Raw genomic sequence first — 26,018 nt, 5'->3', positions numbered from 1 at the left:
AAAAAGCGCACACTGAGCTTTAAAAAACTTTGCAGCTATGAATGACAAAATGGAGAAGAAACAACGTTAGGAAAAATATTAAATCAATATCAAAGTTTTCAGCCTGGAACCAAAACCTTTTGCTTAAAAATTCTTACTCTTCTTTAATGATTTCCATCCAGCTTTCCCCATCTGAAGCTGAATGTGACAAACTCAAATTAAACAGCCAAAGCTTAAATCAACCTCTGCAATAGAGGAATTGGTCAAAGGGGCTTAAGTACTTTAAAATGTAAATATATTTCTCTTTAGGCTTCTGCATTACACAGTGAAAGGAGCTGATATTTTAGATTTAGGAACATGTGTTGCATGGTAAGATCATGGTTTTATCATAAACCATACCATAAAACATATCAGTATCTTCTCTTTTTGTTGATTCTTGCATCATTAAATGTGTATGCAATACAATTAGCTGGAATATCATGTTTCAACTTGAGGGCTCTTATTTTACAATTAGAAGCAAATAGCAGTGTTTGTGGGAGTGTTTCATATAATTAGGATGAGTTTATTCCATTTGTTGCAAAGATAGGAGTCATTACAGCCTTTGAGACAATACAAGACAATAGATTATCACTGGGTGTTACTGATGGAGGCCTGTGATTGTCATTCTCTTTCCACAGTGGATTGCAGTAATCAAAATTTTCATTCAGGCTGAAAAAATCTGACAATCAGTACTCCAGGCTGTCACTGTGTGGATTATAATGAACTTTGATGTACTGTATTATAAAAATGGAATTTCAGCCCTTTTCTGTCACAAGGAACGCTTTCAAAATATTTATCTTGGGTTCTCAGACTTTGTATCAGTGCTACTTATAAAAGAGTTGCTTCAGGAAAACTGTTTTCTCATGCAAGAGCAGCAAAATTAGATCAAGACTGATTGAAAATTTTATCTCATATGGGTTATTTTGCTAGATGTCTGTGGTGAGGGGTGAAGAATTTTCTGTGCTGGATATTGACCTTTATGAACAGCAAAGTTACTTAAATGTTAAACTTGTGTGCAGAGATTAAATAATATTATTGTAGATTATCTTTTTTTACTCTTAAAATAGATATGCATTTAATTTTAACTGGATTTAATGCAGTTGATAAGAGCCAGTGTGACAGTGGTGTAAAGTGAATTCCTCTATATTTATCCACAGATCAGGCACAGCACAGTCAATACAACCTTTTCCATCAAATGTTTCTTTAGCCTGTGAAAGCTTTGTCTACACTAGAAAAATTGCTGCCTTTTTTGGTACAAGTGCAGATGCACCAGTGCTATTAATGGCATAATTCTAGTGTAAATAGGGCACAATCAGTTTTACCATCATGTTGTCATACCTTGTAGGTCTGTACTAGAGTTTCCATCATTGCTGGCCTCAGTGCTGAAAAATGGCTACAAAATTCCCTAGCATAGATACATCCAAATAGTAGAAAAAGAGCAGTTTATTTATAGTGTCCATTCAGTCCTTGGAGTTTCTACTGAAACTGGCCGCTTGGGTACCAGTTATGGTGATGATCTCTGTGATGTGCTCCTGGCCACTGACTGAAATTGCCTGCTCATTTTACCCAGGCCACTTTCAATAAAAACTTATATAAGCTAGACCTACAAGTGAGCTAGAGGTGAAAAGTTTAGTATCTTACTATATGCATCTGCAGAATTGCCCTATCAAATTCCATTTGCTCAGATATTTATGTATACAACATTAATGTGAAGGAATTTTGATAGTATTTATATTTGAACTCAGGTCAATTTTCTTTCAGTTTCTTAAATGTATTAGGCTTAGACTTGCGTGTTTTGTTTTATTTTGCTTGGTAACTTACTTTGTTCTGTCTGTTATTGCTTGAAACCACTTGAATCCTTCTTTTTGTACTTAATAAAATCACTTTTGTTTATTAATTAACCCAAAGTAAGTGATTAATACCTGGGGGAGCAAACAGCTGTGCTTATCTCTCTAGCAGTGTTATAGAGGGTGGACAATGTATGAGTTTATCCTGTATAAACTTTATACAAAGTAAAATGGATTTATTTGGGGTTGGATCCCATTGGGAGCTGGGTGTCTGGGTGCTGGAGACAGGAGTACTTACTGAGCTGTTTTCAGTTAAGTCTGCAGCTTTGGGGGCTTGGTTCAGACCCTGGGTCTGTATTGCAGCAGGCTTGTGTGTCTGGCTCAACAAAACAGGGTTCTGGAGTCCCAAGCTGGCAAAGAAACTGGGCTCAGAGGTAGTTTCAGCACATCAGGTGACAGTCCCAAGGAGGTCTCTGTGACTGAACTCGTCACAAGCCTAAGCTACATGACAGTTCTAAATATTTAAACTTTTTTTCTTATTTTACTCTTTAAATCCACTTTTTTAATGTAATGATTTCTCTGATGTATTTAGTTTCTATTCATGACATTGTATGGTACTTTCTTTGATAGTAAGATAAGGCATACACAAACTTAAATTTTCATTGTATTGTTGTTTTATTTTTACTATTACTTCATGACTGATTTCTGCCTTTTGTCTGAATCTATTACCATTTACTTTGTACCATTTCCAGTTAGTTTTCTTTTAAAGGGATGTGAAATGCTTCTTTATGGTGACCATTAATCCTTTTTGTATGCAAGTGGTACTATATTGATTACATTTAAAATATTTTTACTGGTTTGAAACCTTTTTAGCTCCTATACATTTAGGGCTTGATCTAAATCCCATTGAAATCAATGGAAAGACTTCCACTGATTTCAATGAGCATTGGTTTAGTTCCATAATGGGGAATAATAGTAAAATAGGCAGAAGCTTTGTAAGCGTGCTTAGTGTATGAAGACTCTGCTGCTGCTTCTACATTTTGTCATTCAGACAATCATACATATTGGCCCAGCATTATAGAATGAAAAAATAAGTAATGTGTGGTTTTGTTCATGCTGGTTATTTAAAAAGAAAAGAAGAAGAAAACATCCATCTTATAGAAATTTGAATTGTCATTTTTATAAAGTTTCCCTGGGTCAGATTCAGAGCTCATTTACACAGAATTACTGAGATTTTTCTGTACTAGTAGTGTAAGTGAACTCATATCAGAACCTGGCCTACAGTCTCCAGTCGAACTGTAGAAAACTTCAGGAACTAATGACAGTTACCTTCAGCTTACAGCAGGGAGCTACTTACAGGAGGGGTCTACTTACAGCAGGGGTTGGCAAACTTTCAGAAGTGGTGTGCCGAGTCTTCATTTATTCATTCTAATTTAAGGTTTTGCGTGCCAGTAATACATTTTAACATTTTTGGAAGGTCTCTTTCCATAAGTCTATAGTATATAACTGAACTATTGTATGCATATAAAGTAAATAAGGTTTTTAAAATGTTTAAGAAGCTTCAATTAAAATTAAATTAAAATGCAGAGCCCCCTGCCCCAGACCGGTGGCCAGGACACAGGCATTGTGAGTGCCACTGAAAATTAGCTCCTGCCATAGGTTGCTACCCTTGACTTACAGGAACTGAGATTATGTGCACATTAGTCATTGTTTCTGGAGATAAGTTTCCTAGGTAAAATCATTAAGGAATTGATTAAGAATGTTCTCTTCTGGCTGACAGCTTTTGGCTGACTGCCATGCTGCATTTAAAGTTGCATTAATACAGAACGCTGCTGAAACATTGTTTGGTTGGGTTCTCTAAAGGAAAACACATACGACATGATAGTTGTAACCAAATACTTGATTTATCTACCCGCATGGAGTTATTGATTCTCTCTATGGGACATTTGGTGTAATTAAGGATTTGTTACTGGAAGCATTGATGGGATAATATAGTATTTTGAAAGCTCTTAAATATGATAACAAATGGCAATAAAAATTTCATAGTACTGGATTGTGAAAGCATTTGTAGGTAACAAGTTTTGCTATATATATTATCTTTTTATTTAAGGATTGTAGTAATTCAATGGACAGTGCTGTTTTAAGCTTTGTGATTATAGAACTGATATAAAACAGATTAAAATTTGTTTATTTTTATGCTGATTAAAGATCCTTTTTAATTCAGTCAACCCAATTCTTCTTGTTTTTCAGCTTAGCATTAGGAGAGTGAACATCCTCAATAAAACCTGGAATAGAACGGATGCCTTTGCATTTGTATGCCATAATATAGTTTCTTTTGGTGGACTGATTTAAAATACTGTGTGTCTCATCACCTCTCAGTTGATCTGGAAGAGTAATACACTGATTTCTGTTTAAAAAAAATGAAATTAAATTAAAGCTACATCTGTGTGATGCAATAAATCAGTGTTTTGTCCAGGAAGATTCTAGATGGATTGCAGACCTGGTGTGGAGGGGAAGCCTCAGGGAGTGAGGCAGGGAAATGTTGGAGACTGAGCTCCCCCACCGTGCGGCTCCTGTGCCATTGGGCTAGTCATGGCTCCCTATTCTGGAATTTGCAGTCTAGTGCATGGGGTCGCAACACCCTCAGGTTTGGCCTGGCCACCCCTCTATCATGACCTGAGTGGTGCTGTGACCCTGAGTGCCAGGCTGCAACGGCTGGAGCTGGGAGCCTGGCTCAGTCCCATGCAATAGGAGCCACTGCTGTGACTCGCTCTCTGAATTTCCCCTGTGCATTGATGCTGGGATTAGGATTAGGGTGGAAGGTGGTGGGATTAGAATTGTGGTGCTAGATGGAATGTGGTGGTGTCCCCTCAGCAAGCTGAGGAGGAAACAAAAGCAGAAGAGGAAAAGGATACTGGCCTATAATTCTGGACACCCCCCTTGAATTTGGACCCTAGATGAGTTGCAAATAAAGAGAACATGCAGTTAGTGGGTTACCTTAGAAAAAAGTTTGGAAACCACTGCAATCAACTATGGATCACGTTGTAGTGGACCTTTGCTTCTAATTTATCAAATGCTTTTGGAGACAGAGTTGCAGTTAATTGAGAATATGCTTTTTGCCTACATACAGAATTAATGTTGAGAAAGTGTATAATGACATTTAGAGTATTGTCCCATCTTTGGCTGCAGGGTCACAAGTCGTGGGTGGGGAATTGGTTACCTGGTTTCAAGCATTAAGTATGTGCTTTTCAAAAAATATAGGGTGGGAGCTCTCCATCATATGGCTTTGCAGAGATAACTGGATGTATTTGCACTGGCCTAGGACTTCTATGCTTTTTGGGGGGTAAAGCAACAATATTCTTGTCTTTTCTATCAAAGCACAAAGAGTTTAACTGTGAGGTTCCCATTATGGACACACCAAACATCCTGCATATGTTTTTGATGAGATAACCCACATTTGCAGATCATGCTTGTTTTAGGCAGAGCTGATCAGTATTTCCTGATTGACGCAAGGACCATCTTTAGTTCTGTGATTGTGTAATGCCCACCAAAATGGGGACCTGGTCCTGAGTGTGGCTTCTAGGCTCCATCCTAATAAAAAAACAGTAGCAATTGTGGAGAATTCTTTAAAACCTTCATTTTTAAAGATAGTTGATTTGATGCTTTTCAACCTTTCCATTGTCACTTTAAATCATGCCATTGTGAAAACAAGTGAAAAAGACATAATAGCATGATTTAAGAATGAATCATAAAGCTGGATTTACAGCCTTATTGCTGAAATTCCTTGCTTTTGGGTGTGCATTTTAAATCTCTTTTACTTCTTCTTTTCTACAAATGTTAGTGAAATAACTAGAATGAGTACTTAAAGTACAAATTTATACAAAATGTATGCAAGAAAGATATTTAAATGTATTCATTTGGGAATTAAATACTAATCAGTTTTGAAACCTCATGCTAAATTGTTCGGGGTGATATTTTCTCATTAGAGGCAATGAGAATAATTTATGTGTATTCAGAGGAAAATATGTGTACAGACACAAAGAGATTTATGTCGGTGCTATGTACTTATATATCATTCTATTTCAGCACCTCTGAAACTGTAGCAACCCAAGGACCCCCATTTTGATTTAAAATTTTGGAGGACCTCTAAGACCTCTCTCAGCCCCAGGCCCCACCCCCACACCACCCCTTCCCTCAAGGCCCCACCCTTCCCCTAGCCCATCCGCCCACTTACTCATCCCCCCTCCCTCTGTCGCTCACTCTCCCCCACTCACTTTCACCAGGCTGGGGCAGGGGTTTGAGGTGCAGGACAGGGTGAGAAGTGTGTGCTCTGGGAGGGAGTTTGGGTGTGGGAAGGGTGAGGATGTGGGCTCTGGCTGGACGGCGTTTACGTCGGGCAGCTCCTGAAAGCAGCTGGCACGTCTATCTGGCAGTGGCTTCTAGGCAAGGGGCCAGGGGGTCTCCACATGCTGTCCCTACCTGCAGGCACTGCCTCTGCAGCTCCCATTGGCTGCAGTTCCAGGCCAATGGAAGCTGCGGAGTCAGTGCTTGGGGTGGGGACAGTGCACAGAGACTCACTGCCCAGCCCTGGGGCCGCAGGGTTGTGCCAACCGCTTCTGGGATCGGCGTAGGGCCAGGGCAGGCAGGGAACCTGCCTTAACCCCGCTGCACTGGTGGAGTTTTAGTGCCTAAAATCTCCTGTCATGGCTTCAGTAGCCTCCAGGAGATAGAGGGAGGGGGAGGAGTTAAGTTGATCAGCGGAGTCCATGGACCCCTTGAAGTACATTTGGAGACCTCCAGGATTCCGCGAACCCTAGTTGGAGAAAAGCTGCTCTATTTCATTTGGCATATGCTGTGTTTATGTTGTTATGGCAGACTGTATTAAGTTAAATTGTTTTAGGTGTTGTTGAGCTATGAACCTGTGAAAATAATATGCAGATAGATGGAGAATATCAAAGCATCCTGTTATTTCTTCTGGCTTGATGTAATTGAAATGTTCTTCTCATTTTTCCAGCCTTAAACTTTTGATTGTCTGACCTTACTTTTGTCCCTGCCTGTAGGTATATGGGATCTTGGGGAGCAATTACCACACAGATGGGGTGCCAATTAATTTCTTTATTAAAGGGAAAAGGAAGTGGTGGGAATTTAACAATGAAATACGATGGGATGGGATGTATAAGGTGTTTACAATAGACAATGATGGGGGAGTTCTTCTTACTGAACAGTGTAGGGAGTTTTAACAGTGGGGTACAGTAAGTGGGGTTCAGCTTAATGGGATACAGTACAGTCAATAAGCAACTTAACTTTATATGGGAACAACTCTAGATACAGTGTGGAATGCAAAACGTACCCAAAAGAAAATGCAAAATAAACTCGTAGCTTCTATATAAAAATGGTATACAAAGTATATTAGAAAAATGGAGGCAACTAATGGGGTGTTATAACCACAAGTAAAATGTGAGTCACAGTGCAATAATACAGTATGGGTGATAAGTGAAATTATGCAATGTAGAAAATTACTGACTTAATTTGTGAGACTGTGATAGCAAGAGTGTACCTAAAAGCTGGGTCAAGAAACAGGAGGAGGGAGGGGAGTGAGTGATTAGTGGTATCTGACGAGAGGAGAGTGCAACTGCAAGCAGCGAGAGACTGAAGCCCAGAGCAGCAGTCTTCAGGAGCCTGCGGGCTGGAGGTACGGGAGACAAGAGCAGCTGGAGCGCACTTAAGGGGAGCAGCGAGAGAGGAGGGCGTTGAATGTGTAAGCGATGGGAAGGCACGTGGAGAATGGGGGAGATGGCTGAGGGAAGAAACAGGCTGCAGCAGTGGAGAGCACTTCAGGGAAGTTGCAGACAGTGGAGTGAAGACAAACGGAGCAGTGTGATGGTGATCTTTGGTAGGGGAGGGGCAGCGGAGGAGCGGGAGCACGAATACAGGGGATACAGGGAGAGGCAGCAGAGAGGTGTAAAGAAGGGCTAGAGGGACACCCCAAAAAAAGGAATGAAGCGGCAAAGGGTTTGGGAAGTTACGCAAGGGGGTGGAGCAGCAAGGGGTTACAATAGGGAGACATGGAGAAGTACACAGAGGGGGAGATTGGAGCGGGGGAAAAACAGACACGGGAAAGTTCAGGGACAGCGGGAAGACGAATTCAAGCAGTAAAAACCTTATCTATCCTCTAACTTAATCAAACTTATATAAATTACAAGCAGCTTATACAAAGTAATAAAACAGGTACAGAATACAACCAGGCAATGGCTTTTTTAAATCTATCTTAATCAACGACTAGGCAAAACAATAAATATCACAATTCTAAGCAAACTATAACAAGCAACTATACAGAGCAACAAAACAGCAAACTATAACAAGGCAGGTGAAACTTACAAGCTCTACAATCTTAGCAAACTATGACTTATTAAACTAAAAAGCAAAACCTACGGTGCACCTTATGCTATGGGGAAGTTACAGAGGGCAGAGTGGTATGTGCCCAGGATACAACTCCCAAGGCAGCCCCCAAGGAAGCCAAGGGATGGTGGCTGCAGCAGTGGATACAGCTGAAAGCAGGGAGCACAGCTTAGCAGCGGCACGAGCTTATTTTTAGCAGCAAAGCGCCACAGAGTTTAAAAGAGGTTTTAAGACACAGACCAAGGTTTAGCTTGAGTCTGTGTGCTAGCAAAACAGAGCCAGCAGCTAAAGTAATATATAAAAGTATGGAAAGTTTCACAGAGGGATTCTTACCAGTCCCCAAGGCAGCAGCAAAGGCAGAAGCAGCAACAACATCAGAAGAAGCAAGGAGGGCTTGGTACGGTCTTGATAATCAGGAGATCTGTCAGGCAGCAATTCGTTCTTCATGGGGTGGGGGTTTAAAAACCGGGGGTATGCTCAAAAATAAAACGAGAGCGGATAAAGGACCCCCCAAAACCCCTGGCTGATCAGACCAGGCAGCAATGCAGAAACCTTTCTGATGTTTGTTTCAAAAATGTCTGTTTTTAAAGGCAAATTTAGGCAGTTTCCCGCCAGTAATCCTGATAGGCTCCCTCTGTCACAGGGGAGGAGGCACAGGGAAAAAACTGCAGGTGAGGACAGAGACGTGCCTGAGCAGAGTCCTGTGCAATAGGTGACTCAAAAGCACATGAGGCCTATGACTCATGCCCAGGATCTTAAAAACACAATAGGTCTTACAGCTCTGGACATTGCCTGCCCTACACCAAGCCCAGGTTCAACAAGATGATAACAGCACTAACCTTTTGAACAGGGCAGTGGTCCCACTTAGCACGCAGCACAAGTGGCCATCACTTTGAGAAGGGCAGTGGCCCTGGTAAACAACTTAACAGCCAGGGAAGGGCGGCCACAAGAGGAGAACAAAAACAAAATGGAGTATGGGGACAGCTGTAAGAAACAAAACGGAATAGGGGGATAGCTGTAACAGACAACTTTCTTTCAGATTATAATTTGTGTTGAGTTCTGATTAGTGTAATGTCTTTCTTTATCTGCCAGGAAATAACTGATTTCGTAAGATGACCACTGTAGTGGTAACTTGAAAATCCCTAAAATAATATACATCATTTCATAATGGTGGTATTGTAATCACAACAGACCTGAGTCATGAAGTGCTCTTTGGATATTAAAGTCCCAAAAGGAAAACAGGAGACCAGTTCTAAATGATATACTGATTGTAATGACTAGTTTAAAGTAGGAAAGCCTGTAGAAAACTTGCAGGAATTTATAAACTATTTCCAAGGAAGGAAAGGTAAAATTAAACAAAAAAAAATAGTAAAGCGCAAACATCTAGTCAGTTTTTTTGTGTTTTTACTGTACTGAATAGCTGGGATGTTTGGAATAACATGCACTATTTATCAATTTCTTCTGCTGCTGCTTCTTCCATGACACACAGTTGAGGTAAATGCCTCAAAGTACAGATAGGACAAAATCCCCTACCAAAATCTTACAACATACAGTAGATCAGAGGTGGGCAAACTGCGGCCCGTGGGCCACATCCAACCCGCAGGACCCTCCTGGTCTGTGAGGCTCCCCCAGGCCCCTCCCGTACTGTTCTCCCTCTTCCACAGCCTCGGCTCACTGCGCCACTGCTTGTCCTGGTGCAGCCGCACCACTAGCCACTGGTTCTCCAGGGAGCATGGTAAAGGGGCAGGGAGTGAGGGTGTTGGACAAAAGGTAGGGGAGTTCACGGTGGTGGTGGTCAGGGGGTGAAGGGGTGGATAGGGGTTGGGGCAGTCAGAGGGTGGGGAACCAGGGGATTGAATGGGGGCAAGGGTCCCAGGGGATCAGGAAAGAGAGGGCAGGTTGGATGGGGTGGCAGGGGGCAGCTAGGAGTGGTCAGGGGACAGAGGAGGGTGTGGATGGGGCAGGAGTCCCAGGGGGGGCATTAGGAATGTGAGGAGGGGTTGGATGGGTTGGCAGGGGGCAGTCAGGGGCAGAGGTTCCAGGGGCAGTCAGGGAACAGGGAGAAAGGGTGGTTGGGTTGGGCAGGGGTGCAGTCAGGAAGGAGTGGGGGGTTGGATGGGGTGGCGGGGGGCAGTTAGGAGCGGAAGTCCAGGGATGGTCAAGGGACAGAGAGCTGGGGGGTGGGCATCAGGGAGCAGGGGGGGTTGGACGGGGCAGGAGTCCTGGGGGGGTACCAGGGGATGAGAAGCGGGACGGGGGTCGGATTCTGGGCTGGGGCCAGGCCACATGTGGCTGTTTGGGGAGGCACATCAACCTCTAACCGCCCTCCATACAATTTCAGAAACCTGTGCGGCCCTCAGGCCAAAAAGTTTTCCTGCCCCTGCAGTAGAACCTCAGTTACCAACACCTCGGGATTTTGAGGTTGTTTGTAACTCTGAACAAAATGTTCTGGTTGTTCTTTCAGAAGTTTACAACTGAATATTGACTTACTATAGCTTTGAAACTTTACTATGCAAGAAAAATGCTGGTTTCAGCCATCTTCATTTACATGAAATGAACACAGAAACAGTTTTCTTGCCTTGTCAAAAAATTAAATCTTTATTTTTTTTTTTTTTAGTAATTTACCTTTAATACAGTTGTGAATTTGCATTTCCGGGGGTTCTGTTGCTGCCTGACTGTGTACTTCCATCTCCAAATGAGGTGTGTGGTTGACAAGTCAGTTTGTAACGCTGGTGTTCGTAGTTCTGAGTTTCTGCTGAAACAACTTGAGGCATTAAAGGAGAGTTATAAAACAGTAGGCAAACAGCAAAAATACTATATGGTTACTTGAAGTAATCTGCATGTAATTTGGAAGTAATTTGGGTTTCTTAAGTAAACATAACTAAATATGAATACACAATAATGAAAAATGTCTTATTGGTTCACTTCTTGTGTATGTCATGATAATGGATCTTCAGGAGGGACGTGAATGAAGTGATGACAGCCACCTTAGACACTAAGCTCAAGAGCTTCTCTCTTTCATCAACTGATGTTGGTCCAATGACAGATATTACCTCATCCACCTTGTCTAATTAATCTAGCTAAGCACTTAAGCACATGACTTCAATGGGAATACCTGTATGCTCAGAGTTACACATGTGTTTCAGTCCTTCACTGGATCAAGGCTTTGCAACCCAGTTCAGGAAGGATTTTTCTATGTATAGGAGTGACGTGGGAAAGGGTTAGATCAGGGATCGGCAACCTTTGGCATGCGGCTCACCAGCCTAAATGTGAATTTAAGAACCTAACTTTAGGCACTTGATTGAAACGTCGTCTGTAGAAATTAGTGGAATACTGCCAGCATTTTGGGAGCTGCTCTCCAATGGCTAACTTTGTTCTGATCTTCCCTGTTATTTCCTTTATACATTTTTCCTCAAATTTGAATAACCCTGACTATCAGGATCCTTAGTCCAAATCTAGTTCAAATCCAAATATCAGACTTCAGGCACATCCCTAGGAATTAGTTAAACCTGGTTTAAATTCAGTGACACTCCATGACCATTCCTTGGTTCTGTTATCCCACTGATGTGAGGGATTTGGGGTTTATTGTAGAGAAAAAAATACTTGAAACCTTGCACCCAGTCAATAGTTACAGTAAAGAGGCATGTGAACATTTTTTGTTCCAGCAGCTGCGCTGGTTGCCTATATCTGATGGATTTAAAAGCTAGGTGAATACCAATAATGAAAAAATAATATGGTTATAGTCCTCCATCAAATTAAAAAAAAACAGATTGCATTTTCAAAGGAATGATCTATAAAATATGTCTGGCATAGTTGCTATTTTTCAAAATCATGTAAGAATTTTCCTAATTTTGGTCAAAGCAAGTTTTATGCAATCGCTGTTATATTTTAAGGAATTTCTATAACATTTTATAGAAACTAATTGGAGTAAGTCTTTATCTATAAAATATTCTTTAATATATTTTTCTCATAGAAATTCTGTAGAGTATTTTGGTTTGGCAAAACCTGTTGTCACTAGGATATTGTTTAAATCTCTTGCATCAGAATTTGAGGCACCTTATAAAATAACTTTAGTGTTTTTGTCAAACATTTTTTATAAATATATTAGAAATTTTCAAGTGATATAACCCTTTAGAGCAGCACTGTGTCTTTTGTTTCCTTATAGCACCATCAGCACTTTATCTTCCCTCACCTCATTCTGTTTAAAAGTGGCCTATTGGCCTGATATATTGATCTGACTTAGTCCCATGCCTAAAATTGATTTTACTCTCAATGGAACTGTCATCAAACTTTCTTTTTTAACCAAGATGACATGATTGGTTTATTTAATTGTAGAAGGCAACTGTGCTTGGTTATGATCAATACATTTGTGTTCACTGGTCCTTATCATTCTCAGTATGACTACATTAACAAATGAACCCTGAAAATGTTCAAACTACCTGTCAAACTGTGCTGCAGAAACCTACTGCTATTTGGCAGGAAATGCTGTGCTGTTACAGTGCAGTGGGTACTTTCTGGGAAAACATTTGTGATGATACCGTATTAAATGTACTGTGGTATACATTTTGATTATAAGAAGTACTGTGGCAAAGTCATTACAACATTTTAGTATTTTTTTACATTTTAACAATATCCACTGTAATAGTAAATTCAAATTCTAAATATTTTCTATTGACTAAATTTTTTATCAAATATATTTTATGTCAGTGAATATTAGGCGATAGCGAAATGAGTGAAAAAGGTCAGTAAATGTAACATCCAGGATAAAAAGAGGAATTTTCCATTTTGTTGTTGCTGTTTTCCTTTTGTAATATCTACACTGTGTTTTCTTACTCGATTAAGGTGGCATGTCAGCCGCCATGCCAATTATTAAATTGGCTGTGCTACAATGTAAGTGACATCAGGTCATGTGATAGCAGTGCTAAAATGTGCCCTCAGCATGTACAATATGGTCACTCAGTGTGTGCATGTTTATAAGATAGAGAGGGCAGTTATCATGGCACATCAGTAGAGCTGAAACATTCTTTTTTCTAAGAGGCATCTGCATGATCTCCAAAAGCTGTGTTAAGTTTTCAACTCGTACTACGGTCTGGGCAGAAGTAGGGTACAGTTAGAAAGTGACAGTGAAAAATAAGAGATTGGATTAATTAGTAAAAAATAAATGTTGTTTAACAATGGAAAAAATGTCCTGGTGTTCTTACTGGTAACAAGAGAAAAGGAACAGAACATTTTCCTCTTCCTTCAGAGGGGAGAATTGAAGGATGAATTAGGTGTTTGCATTTTCAAGGGGAAAAATTTAGTCCCTCCTGCCCCCAGCTGAATACCTGAGGATATTGCATTTTTAAAATACATTTCTGAGTTAACATAGTTATGGGAAATATTTTTTTCTTGTTGTTGTTTAATCTGCCCTCCCTACGTATGTGACAGATGGCACTGCATTTTACATCTAAAAATAACTATTTGGATGGGGAGATACTATTTCTCTCCCTGTTTTTATCCCTCTGTGTCAAGTTAGAGGCTGTATCTACATCACTGTAATCCTGATAGATGGCTGTAATATAAATGGAGATACATATGTTATCCCGTTACCAAACATTACAATGGGATTACAGGAAGCATTAATATTGTACCCCAAAGTGTGGGTTCATTATTTTTAACCAGTTATAGCCTAAGTATACATTGAAATTTAGTCCTCTCATTTTCAACAATTTTATGAGGAAATATGAGTTTTTAAATGTGTTCCTGATGCATTTTTAAGATTCCTCCCATATTGCTTTCATGATTTCATCTTTCTGAGAAGATATTTTTCTTTGGACCTGTTTGTTCCTGTAACTATTATGCATAGAGGGAATCCAGAGCTAGTGCAGTAGGGAGAGAATAGTTATTATGGAGAACACCATCTTTATAGAATACTCTTCTGGTTCTCCATTATACCTCTCAGTAGCCCCTCTTCCTGAGTATCCCAGGATCAGAACTTTGTGGTGATTCAAGGAAGAGGAAGCAGAAGGTGGAGCTATGGAGTAGTCTATCTCTCTGGCATACTGTACTTCAGACTCAGTAAATTTCTAATCAACTATCTGGGATGGGATAACTCCTTATGGCTTCCCTCTGTAGCTGCTGATGTGCAGCAATGTGAGGAGGTTGGCAAAAAGAAGCTATTCTGTCAGCTGGGACTAGGGTGAACAGATGTCCCAATTTTATAGAGACCATCCTGATATTTAGGGATGTGTCTTATATAGGTGCGTCATACTCCAACCCCTTGTCCCGATTTCTCACACTTGCTATCTGGTCACCCTAGCTGGGACTGAGGTGAGGACAGTAGGGTTACTGTGGAGAGGCTGGAGAAAAGAACAATGGTTCTGGTAGATATCTCTGAGTTAGGGATAGATTTCCACATAGATTCTTGGGTTTTGCAAGACCACATCTCTTTCACAGCTCCCTAACTAACAAGAAAACCTTCTCAACAACAACACACAACCACCTGCTCCTGTGTTTAGTGAAGCTTCTTCCATAGTGAGCCCTGCTTCTTCCATAGTGAGCCCTGCTTCTTCCTTAGAAAGCAGCCAGCTGTGGTAAGTTTTGAGCTCTACCTACCTTTGCTTTTCAGTTATTTCTGCCTGGTCCTCGAATCCAGTATCATAGAAAAGGAAAGGGGTCTTTGTCTGACTCTTTCCAGGCTGCCCCAGATAGGCATTATACTGTAATTATGAATATTTATTTTAAAAAGGCAAAAACAACCATATCTGATTTTCTACAGTTACATTTTAAAAACAGTAGGAGGTCCAACAGTTGTGCATGTAGTCTGTTATTTGCACATGTAAAGGGAAAGTTAAGTGACTGTGCGGTCATTTCTATATGCAGTTCCTGGTTTGCTTGGACAGTCATGGTAACTGTGTGCACAAGATGCACTGGATACAGTTTCATGTGTGTTTGTGTGCACAATTCTTCTACTTAAAAACATTAATCTCTATTCACTTTATTAAATTGGTGTTATGCAAGTAGTGTCCCAAAGTATCATATTTCTTATTTTGCATTGCTATTGTCTTTTATCAAAACACATGCATTTTTAAAAAGTAAAGGACTACTCTAATAGTGTTAAGTTCTGTTTTGAAATAACAGAGTAAGTTGCAAATAAACCATTAAACCAGCTGATCTCAATACAATAATCTTTTCTTTTCATTTAATCTATTAGAGAAACATTCTTAAACCTCAGTGTCACCAACAGATGCGAGAGACATTTGAATATTTGTCTTCATTGAAATCAGTCCCATTTCTACTTAGGCTTCTTAAAAGACAAAGACTTCACGAATATTAACTATCAACTAATTAAGACATTATTAAATGCAGATACTACTTAACAAAAGTAATTGAGGGAGAGGTTTGTGGTTAGGGAATTAGTAACTGATGTAATACACACAGCTAACATCATCGCCTAAGCAATAAATTGGAATGCAAGAACTATTGTAGCTGATAGTGATTGCAAATGCACTGTAGCTGTTTTGTAAATTGCTATGTAATGCCACACCTTAAAGATCCTCAAAGAATTGTATTAAGAAATCAATTCAGGAAAGCCATTAAATAATATGATTCCTGTGATAAAGAAAACTAAAATGAATCAGTTTCTTATTAGCTAGTAAAACTCCTATGAGTAAAACTCTGGCCATGCTCCAAATCATGCTGACATTTGGGAATGGACACCCATTATAACTATACTAGGTTGTTGATAGATTTTACTCATCTTCCACTTGAAATGTGTTGTCCCAGTTTAGCTGTGACTTTCCCTTTCCCTTTTTGCATATATTTGTACAGAATAGTATCAAAATGATGTTTCTGATGTATTACTATGGAGAAGTTTTAAAGGACGCTAATTTTCAACTTATGGAAAAAATACAAAGAAATAATATCCACTAACTTCTCATCCAGGGATAGTTGAAAACCAAGGCGGAAATCAGAGTATAATGTATAGAAGATATATACTTTAGTCAATGATCCACAAAATTGTTGAAAATTGTCAGTGCATATCAGAGAGAGAGATTCTTCCATGTCATACAAGTGATCATTCAAGAACTGTAATAGAAAAGAATTTCACAGAGAAAAAGAATAGTTTTGCTACTGTAAATAGGACTCTCCAATTTTGTTTAATTAACTTTAAAGCTGCCTTAAAGTCTCTGTTCTTTAGGCAGAAAAATAGGAACAAATATTGTCCAGCACTTATAAATGGTGCTGAGGTAACCAGAAGATTGTATAGTTTTTTCTACGACAACCAAAAATATTTACTACAAGGAAAATATCAAATTAGTAAGAGCAAAAGTTCAGACTTTGCTTCATGTGCTGTTTTACCTCCAAAACTCCTTCTTAAAAGGCTGGTCTGTTCAAGAGGACTATAAATAATGACAAATTGCAGGTAAATGTCTTTTGTCTACAATGGTTTGTTTGATTAGGTTTCCAGTGATTAACTTCTCTACTACCCCTTGCAGAATGAAAACTGGGTCAGCTTCCGCTGGTAGTGCATAGATTTTAATTAGACGCATATAATGAGAGAGTGAGTGCCTTCCTCAGTCAATAATATAAGAAAAAAGGTGAATTTACTAAGGAACCTTCAGTCTCAGTGTGAGGTATGTTTCTCTGGTGCACTGAATGAGAATCTAGAATGAAAGTCAGAGTAAAATGAGAGATAAAAGAGATAGCAAAGTGTTTCTGACTCTAGCAGCTCTCAGGTTCATAAAAGGGCAGAAATCATTTTTAATGTGCAAAAATTATGGATTTCTGTTCTTTACAATGCATTTCTGTCAGAATTGTAATGTACCTCTCTCTCTTCCCTGTTCAACATTATTGGCTACAACAGCATGTTTTGGAGGGAAAGGTTAGTGTGAGGCCCTGGTCTATACTTAAATGTTAGGTTGACCCTGCTATGTCGCTTGGGTATGTGGAAGATCCACACCCTTGAGCAACATAAGTAGGCCTACCTAACCCCCAGTGTAGGCAGTACAACATCAACAGAAGAATTCTGTCAACACCACACATACCTCTCAAGGAGATGGAGAACCGTCCTGTCTACACGGAAGCACTACAGGGGCACAGCTACAACGCTGCAACTATGCCACTGTAACAATTCAAGTCTAGACAAGCTTTCAGTTGTAAATACAAAGCCAGAGTTTTATGATTTCCAGTACTAGACATACTGGGTTTTTCCACCCTGTTTAAATATCTACGCAAGCCTGAGCCCCATATGCCTGAGTCAGTGGGCATGGGCTGGCGGCAGGTTTTTAATTGCAGTATAGACATACCCAAGAGGGCTTGAACCCAGAGTTCCAGCTTGACTCAAGCTTGGACCTTTCACAACTATGGGATTCTGGTGCCCTGGCCAAGCCCTGGGTTAGCACGAATTATGTGTAGATGGAAGGGAGGTTAGGCTTGAGCCTGAGTTTGAACCCTGAGCTTACATTTCAGTGAAGGTGTACCCTAAGGGTACGCCTACACAAAGATAAAAGACTCAGGGCCATAGCTGGCCCGAGTCATGGACTCGGGCTGGCAAGGCTAAAAATCGCAGTGTAGATATTTGGTTTTGGGCTGGAGCCTGAACATCTGCACAGTGATTTTTCAGTCCCGAAGCCCAAGGACCTCAAGCCCAAGTCAGCTGATCCATGCCAGCCGCAGGTTTTTTATCCCTGTGCAGACATACCTTAAGTGTCTAGTTGTATGAATTAATAACTCCACCAATAAAGCTTGTTTGCGCTGCAAGCCAGATAACTGAAGAATAGAGCGCTAACAGCTCCACCTGCAAAGCCTGAGGAGATTGTAAATTCTATGAGCTGAATACTTCTAAAGCTTCTATTTTCCTTCCTTTTTCTTCTCTTCTCATCTTTTCTTTAAAATGTCCATAAAACATTTTATGCAAAATCTATATTAATACTTAACTACACCTGTAGAGTTGGCATAACAAAAAATTAGAAAATGCAAAAGCTAAGTTTCCAACAGGAATGCTAATTCAGTGGCTTTGTGTAGATATACTTTGTATAGCTCACGGACTGTACACATATTCTGTAGAGGCTATATTCTCACTCCAGCAGCACAAAGCAGCTTTAAAGTTGTCCTAAGTGGCCAACTGAAGATTTCCTGGCATAGCTGAATCCCCAGGTGCCACAGAGAAAATTCCAGATATCGCTCCTCCTGAAGCATTTTTGGAGAGAGTTTGATTGGCATCTGCTCCACTCCAGCAATTGCTAGCTGTTGCAATGGCCTGGGGCGGGGGGGGGGGGGGCACTGAAGGTGACTGTACTTTTATAGTAGTCCTTAGGTTGACTGGAAATTGTGGGAGGGCAAAGATGGTATAAAGTTGCCTTTGACATCTCTGTTCCTCTCTCCCACCAGATCCTGCAATGAGTGCAAGTTTGGCATTCCCAAGGATTGGGACCTATATGTGTAGTGAAGTATGTTGCATTGTATGTCCAAAATGTATGCCATAACTCATCCAGCATATGTAGTGCTTTTGAATTAGCATTGTTTCTGAATCCTTAATTTTGCATTTCCTGATTTCTTATGATTTTAAATATAGTCTTAAAGTGCTTGTATGAGGTGTTTGTGCATTTAATACATCAGATTTCCAGCCGTAGCATTGTGACCCTAATCAACCTTCCTATTTTAATATTAATTACATTTGTTTAGTCTCAATTTTTTTATTAAGTAAGAAATAGCAGTTTTTGTATCTAGCCCATGTTTCCTGTGATCTACTTAACAATCGCATCTGTTGTACCTCAGAAGAGGCCATCATATGACATTTCCTAGAAGTGTAGAAATCTGAAGATACCACCATAATTTGCCACTTGGACATTTCTTGTTTTACAGCCTCAGAAGCACCAGTATAAACATTAGGACTGACTTCCACCTACTTGGATTCTAACCGGTGCCAAGGCAAAAATGTGTACAATGTTAATTTCTAGGCTGGATTGTATAAATTTTTGTTTGAACTTCAGAACACGGCCACACAGATTCTTGCAGATCTGAGGCTTCCACAGTCTACAGTATTTATTACCGTATGATTAAATTATGTGATAAATAAAAATTGTTCTGTTCACATTTAAACTGGATGAAATTTCTGGAGAGCTTTATTGCAGTGACTTTTTGACTGTACACATCAAGTTGTTAGGTTATAGCCATTCAGGGACTCTGGTTGATTGTTAGACATGGGGCCAAGACTAAGGTTTTCATTTTCCCTGTGGAATGCTTCTGTTCCTATTATACTTTAATTTTAGAGGAAAGTTCAGTTGTCTTGTGCGGCTTATTGAGTCCAATAAAGTTTTACTTTACATTTGGACTTTAAAAATAAAGAGCCAAATGTTCCTTTACTTGCCACCCCATTTGCTTCACATAAGCAATTTTTATAATGCACCTAGGCATATGCTGCCTTAATAGAGCTGGTTTTATTGTATTGTCTTCAGTGTCCTCATTTATGGCCTGCTTTGGGAGTGCAGGAAAAGGGATTGTTGTGCTGAATAACATCACATGGAAATTTACTCTGATACTTATGAGCATGCAGCCTATTGTGTTGTAGCAAGAGTTTACCGTTTGCAGGGTGCAATTGATCTGTAGAAGTCTGACTTGTTGGTCTAAAAAAAAAAGTGCTTCTTGCCAGTTGGGCCAGCTTCAGTTGTGGTGTTGGCACATACACAAATGGAGTGTGTCAGTAGCAGAAATTATGCCCAGAGAAACCTTGTAGTGATGTCATCAGTCACTCTTCCACTGGGAGCTGGCATGACATTGCCTGGGGAAGAGGGTGAGGTTGAGGTTAGGAAGACCACTGATGGGATATCTGTAGAGCCCAAGAAAAGACTAAATCTGCTCTTGACACTTGTGGAACCCTTGAAGAACACAGCCTGCCTTTCCTGTGGTAAGGAGTGAATCCCTCCTGTGCAGAGCAGCTCTCGCATGTGCAGTTTGCACCTCCCTGCACCAGAAAATGAACCTAGCTTGGCATCTGCATTATACATTGTATCATAGAAATATTGCCCAACTAGGTAGACACTTTTTAAAAAATAAGAGCTCTCACTCAGAACTGAATTTTAATGGATGTCATCTAATTTATGACAGTTTAAGTATCATGCAGATAAAGGAATAACCTTAAAGGAAAATAGAAAAGTTGAAAATATAGGAAAGTAAGTTTGGAAAGAGATATTAAAACAAAAATACAAGAAGAAATAGTAAATGATTCACACAAATATAAAAGTAGAATTTAGGGAAGAAAAAAGTGTCATAACCCATGAGTCCTAAACCAGATCTGCAGGGGAGACATAATGCACCAACCCTCCACCTGATAGCTTACTGACATCAGCTAGAACCAAGACTATTTGAAGCCAAGCTCAAATCGGAGGCTTCACTCCTGACCCCCAACTGGCAGAACGCCCGAGCTCCTGATCAGTCTGCTCCACCTTTTTAAACCAGAAGGAGGAACTGGAAGTTGTCTATACAACTGAGCTATACCCTGCTTTGGACTTCTCATGCAATGCTACCAACTATTGTCTCCTGGTCCCGATCTCTTGATTTCCTGACTTGGCCTGGTTCCTTGTGTCTGATTTATGGTTCCTGATCTCTGGGTCATAACCTGATCCTGATCTCTTGATTTCTTGACCTGGACTAATTCCTGAAATCTTACTCTCAGTTCCTGACCTTGGCTCCTGATTTTCTGGTTCTGAACTCTGGCTGGTGTGGGGACCTGGTCCGCCACTCTACATGAACTGTTAGATCAGACCACCTATGTCCCAGCCCTGACAAAATATTCCAATCTGCCTACCGTTTTTTTTCTGTTATTTCATCTGTTTAGATGGTAAGTGCTCTGCAAAGGACTTTCCTTGACTGCCATGCCATATAAATATAGTAGTATAAAAATAAAACTTTACACTATTGGTGACAACTTTGGTCTGGTAAGATTTCTTCCAAATGGGTATGGTCTTTACTCTGATCATTGTTCCTAACATATGGTCAATGATTTCTGGTAGTTGAATATATTATGCTCTTCAAAAAAGGTAGCAACAAAAGTCTGGCTGCTCAAAAAAGCATTGGTGAAATGTTAGAAACAATTTAGTCTGCATATAATAAACCTCCAAATACATGAAATATCCATAATAAAATATTTTCTTCTAACTGTTCTCCATTCTTTTGCCACCAGTGGGATAAAAATTGGACTTTTGACAACTTCTGGATCTTAATTTGCTAAATGTATCCAGTTTCCTGAATACTTTTCAATAAAAGAATGGGATAACCCAGAGCCATGATCTGTTATAATAGACAGTTAACATACAAATAACTCTAATTTGTAAGGGTGAACTTTTCTGGTTTAAATATGGACCAAACTAATCCTGTAATTAACTTCATCTCTCACAGTGAAATCAAACTTGTTTTGAGTTTCTATTTAAATACTTCCCCAAGAGAGCAGAGATGAGGCAATTTTAACATAGCCCTATGCTTTTCCACTCTAATCTTTATTGTGACAGTAGGCGCTTTTTTCGAATATAGGGGATGCCCTGGAACTTTCCAGCATTGAGTCTTGCCTTGAGATGGAGCAATACGAGAATAGTATGTATCCTTACTCTGACACTGAGCCTCTTCAGGGAATGCTTGTCCACTCCTTCCCTTTTGACCCAATCAGATTTCATCTTGATGAGGCAAACAGGAATCCAGATTTCCAATGCTATTACAGCAGTGACCATCCATGTTAGCCCTTCATAATTTAAAAGGAGCTGTAGAGGGGAGGAGCCAGAGCTCACTGAGGGAGGTTGTGGGGTAAGAGAGCATTGTGTGAGGTCTGATGGGTTGATTTCTAAGGTTCAGATAATTTAGATAAGCACCCAACCTTTAGGATAGTTATACAAAATGAGCGTTAGAACTTTGCACATCACTAACTCAGTCAAGGAGAGTTTTGAGGTTTTGCCTGTTGTGACTCAAGAACAAGTGTGAATAAAAGATTTGACAGGGATGAAGTTCGGAAACAATAGTGCACTCAAATCAAAACAAGCCCCCTTCACTGCCCCATTTTAGCAGGAATCTATTTTTAACTCTATGTCATATTGTAGCATTACATTAACAATGCTGAGAGTAACAACATGTCAGTACCATTGTAAAAATTGATTTTCAGGAATTTATTTTTTCTCACAAATTTTTTTTTGTAAAGTTTGGAACTTGATGTGTACGTTCCTGGCCTGTGACAGAGAGGCTTTAAGATTCTGTACGATTTGCACAGAATTCATGTTGTCTCTATTTAGATGGATTCTTAATGGTTCAGATTATTTTTATTCTATTTTAGTAATAAAAGGCTAACTTTGTGCTTGGGAGAAAGCAATTTTTTGTAGACTTGTGATTATCAGTACCCACAGCTCCTACTGACTTAACCTTTGACAATAAGGTCATCTGTTATTAATATTAACTGGAGTCTTCACTGCTGAGACATAAAGAGCACAGTAACTATTTTTTACCAAATATTTTGCTGTATCAAGGACTAAATTAATAGGAAATCTTGATGGGAAATTATTTCATTGACATTAGCTATTAAACGTTTGATGCAATGGACTGTAATGGACTCTCATGGAGTTCCATTGAGAGTGTACATATTTCAGTGAGATCTCAATGGATGAATCATAATGCAGTAGAGTTTTTTCTATGCTGATATTTGATATTACAGGGATTCTGAGACAGCTATTTTAAAATGTTGAGCACAGTAAAAACAAAAGAAATGAAAGAAGCAAACTGTAGTACGTTAAAGTGGCATTGACAGGCTATGATTTTTAAGTGTTATAAATGGTAAATGGAACCTCAGAAATCTGTCCTGTGTAGTCCCCAGAATTATTGAAAGTGATTTCTATAACTAGGTTCTCATTCTTTGATGCATGCACATTATGGTGACAAGATCATCTCTCTAGAAGACTCATTTTGGCTCCAAACTGCTTAATTCCTGGTTTTCCTCTGCTATACAGGATCTACCCTCAGGAGAAATGTGCTTCTGTCACTGTTAGTGAAATCTTTTGGTGCCCGTTTACTCATTTGGCAGTATTCATGTACCTTTTCCCTGGACTTCACCCTCCACAACATTGCAGAATCAGGAGCCTCCATCCATTAACACCTCTCTGTACTGTCCTTTGCCCAAATAGCTTCTGTGTTTTCTTCAGTGGTAAAGTTGGACTTCTTCTCAATACCTGGTTCAGCGTACAGGGCTATGCAGGGAAGCCCCTTCCTTTCAAGTTCACTGAAAGACCTCCAATGAAGGATTTGTTTACAAATCTTACATGGAAGTAATGATAGAGAATCTAGATCTAGAATAAGATCATTCTAGATAGATCTTCGACCCAATTATTTGTTGCAGTGTTCCACATTGTAAATTAACTAGTGTTTTGTCCATTGTGTAGTTTTAGATTCCTAGTTGTAACTGCAGCTGACATTAAATGTAATCCTGGTATTGGCCCTCCAGTCCCTACTTCCTTGAAAAAAAAAATCCATTAATGAGGCTCTTTGTATATAATTAGACGTGCATCTCCACTTGACCCAAGAGAACCCCAAAACATCTGTGGCCTAGCCAGAGACAGATGTTGGCCCTGCTTATTAACAAAGAACTTTTAGAACCAAATGAGAAGCTTTGTTCCCATCCTGCTTAACCCTTTACACATTCTGACACCCAACTGAAATGCAAAGGTTTTTGTTTTGTTTTTGTTTTTGTTTTTTGACTGAGTTGTGGATATTAAAATTCAGGGGTTGAGAAAATTACATGAACTGAAAATTAAGATTTTTTTTTCCCCGAAACCTCTGCTCACTTGCCTGGCTCTAATATACTTACATTGTTTGGGTATATTATATATTTTGTTCATGTGTATCTCATATTCATTATTTGTTTGCAGTAGCTATGACAAGTGAAAACATAACAATAGCCACCCACACCCATATCCATTTCAGCAGAGTTCAAATTCTGCTACATAAGTACATTTGAGAATTGTGGCATGTTCTTTTAACAACAGGCCATAGAAGACAGTCATTCTGATGAGTAATCTATTTACTTTGTTTTTACACAACAGAATCTAATTTATTTGTGCCCCCATCTGGGCTAGATTGCTCATTTTAAGTTAATTTAACAATGATAGACTGCTACTGGCCTTTTCTTTCCCAGGAGAAGAGGTTGACAGACAGCTGTGTAGAGATGCTATCTATCCAATTCCCATTGTCTGTGAAGTTCCATGCCCAAAGGATTGTGTACTCAGCATGTGGTCTGGATGGTCCTCCTGCTCTCACACCTGCTCAGGCAAAACCACAGAAGGAAAACAGATGCGAGCCCGCTCTATTCTGGCATATGCGGGTGAAGGTAAGGTTGCATACTTCAGCAGTCTTTGTATTTGGTTCTGAATTGTTAATTAACTTAACAATGCTGAAATAATTCCATGATCAGAGAACAGATTAGTACAGTGCATCCTTTCTTTTAAAATAAAATCCATTATTATTTAATTAGAAAAGTCTATAATGTTAATTTTTAGTACAGGTATTTTTTCTTTCTACTATTTTAATGAAATGGTTATTTGGTGTTTTTCTTTTCTTTAAGTAATATTAGTTAGTCTTTTTGATTTTGTAAAAGTGTTTCTTTCTTTTCTTATTTTAAATGCGCTTTTTTGCTATTCTGCATTAAACCAGGGAAATTATTTACCATAAACAGACTCCAATGGAAGAGATGTACAGGTCTTTTGTAGTCCTGCATTACTCCTGACTTAAACCCCTATCCTGCAAATACTTAAGCATGAGAGTACGTGGATCACAGTTTTAGTGGGTACAACAGATAAATTGCTTTTCCATATCCACAGTCAAGGCATCTAAGTGGCAAACCACATGCTACACAAAGTTGGATGGTCAGGGGAAATTTGGGCCAACAATGCTGGCACAAACCTTTATTGTATATCTCAGATAAAATCTAAATTAAAGTGGAGCTAAGTTTGAGACTCCATCTCAGTGTCTTGGGGTAAAAGTATTATGAGGTTGTTGTAATTATGTCAAAACTAAGCATTACATATCCAAGAAATTTTGAGTTAAGGTTAAACTTAAGAGAAATCCAACCAAACATGCACAGATTTGGAAATATTCAGTTAAATATTCAGTTAAAATACCTTAACTCCAACTAGGAGTGATGCTGTACAATAACCATACAACTATGTTTTATGTACAATAGTGTTTGTGGTCCCAAATTAGATTAAACTTAATTTTAAGGACACATTAGATTTCCTTCCAACCATCATGGGTATCTCTAGAGCTATGATTAAGCCTGTGTGAAATGACTGTGCAAAGGAAATAGCTAATCTCAACTGGTCAGGCAGCAGCATTTTCTGGGTTGTGGACATATTTACTGATCAAACAGTATCCAGAAAGAACTTTATTCAGTGAACCCCCAAACGTACAATGTCTGAGACTGAATTCCCAATACACCATACATACACAAGCATGCCTAAAAAAAGTGACTCTGGAAAATAATTATATCTAATATCCTACTCCTTTTAGATGTATTAGTTCATAGTATCAGCAAAATCACCAGAACTCCGCTTCATGAACATACAGCATTTTATAGGAGTTGTGCAAGCTGTATTGAGCAGCATACTTGAGCTTTTGATTAAGCAATAGTATCGCCAAACCCTGTGCTCCAAATGATATTGTTCTATGAAGTAATGTCATGTTCAATTTTCTCATTTAAAAAAAAAAAACACCAGAGCAATCAGGAATTGTACTATTGCAACTCAAGTCGTGTCACATTACACCACATTCAAAAAGCGAAAACATGTAGGTATTACGTGTTAACAAAAG

General features: G+C 39.4%; 1 protein-coding gene across 6 annotated transcripts in view; it reads left to right on the top strand.

Moving 5' to 3' along the window:
* THSD7A (thrombospondin type 1 domain containing 7A) overlaps positions 1 to 26,018 on the top strand; it is a 586,917-nt gene that overhangs the window by 409,825 nt on the left and 151,074 nt on the right. For all 6 annotated transcript variants that reach the window (XM_030550674.1, XM_030550676.1, XM_030550675.1 and 3 more), the window contains one exon: positions 24,349 to 24,540. In XM_030550674.1, the coding sequence (XP_030406534.1) occupies positions 24,349 to 24,540 (192 nt within the window). The remainder of the gene's footprint in view (positions 1 to 24,348; positions 24,541 to 26,018) is intronic.

The sequence above is a fragment of the Gopherus evgoodei genome, chromosome 2 (genome assembly GCF_007399415.2).
Source record: "Gopherus evgoodei ecotype Sinaloan lineage chromosome 2, rGopEvg1_v1.p, whole genome shotgun sequence".
NCBI classification, from domain to species: domain Eukaryota; kingdom Metazoa; phylum Chordata; order Testudines; family Testudinidae; genus Gopherus; species Gopherus evgoodei.
Note: the sequence above shows the minus strand (reverse complement) of the source record. Positions and strands in the feature narration are given on the sequence as shown.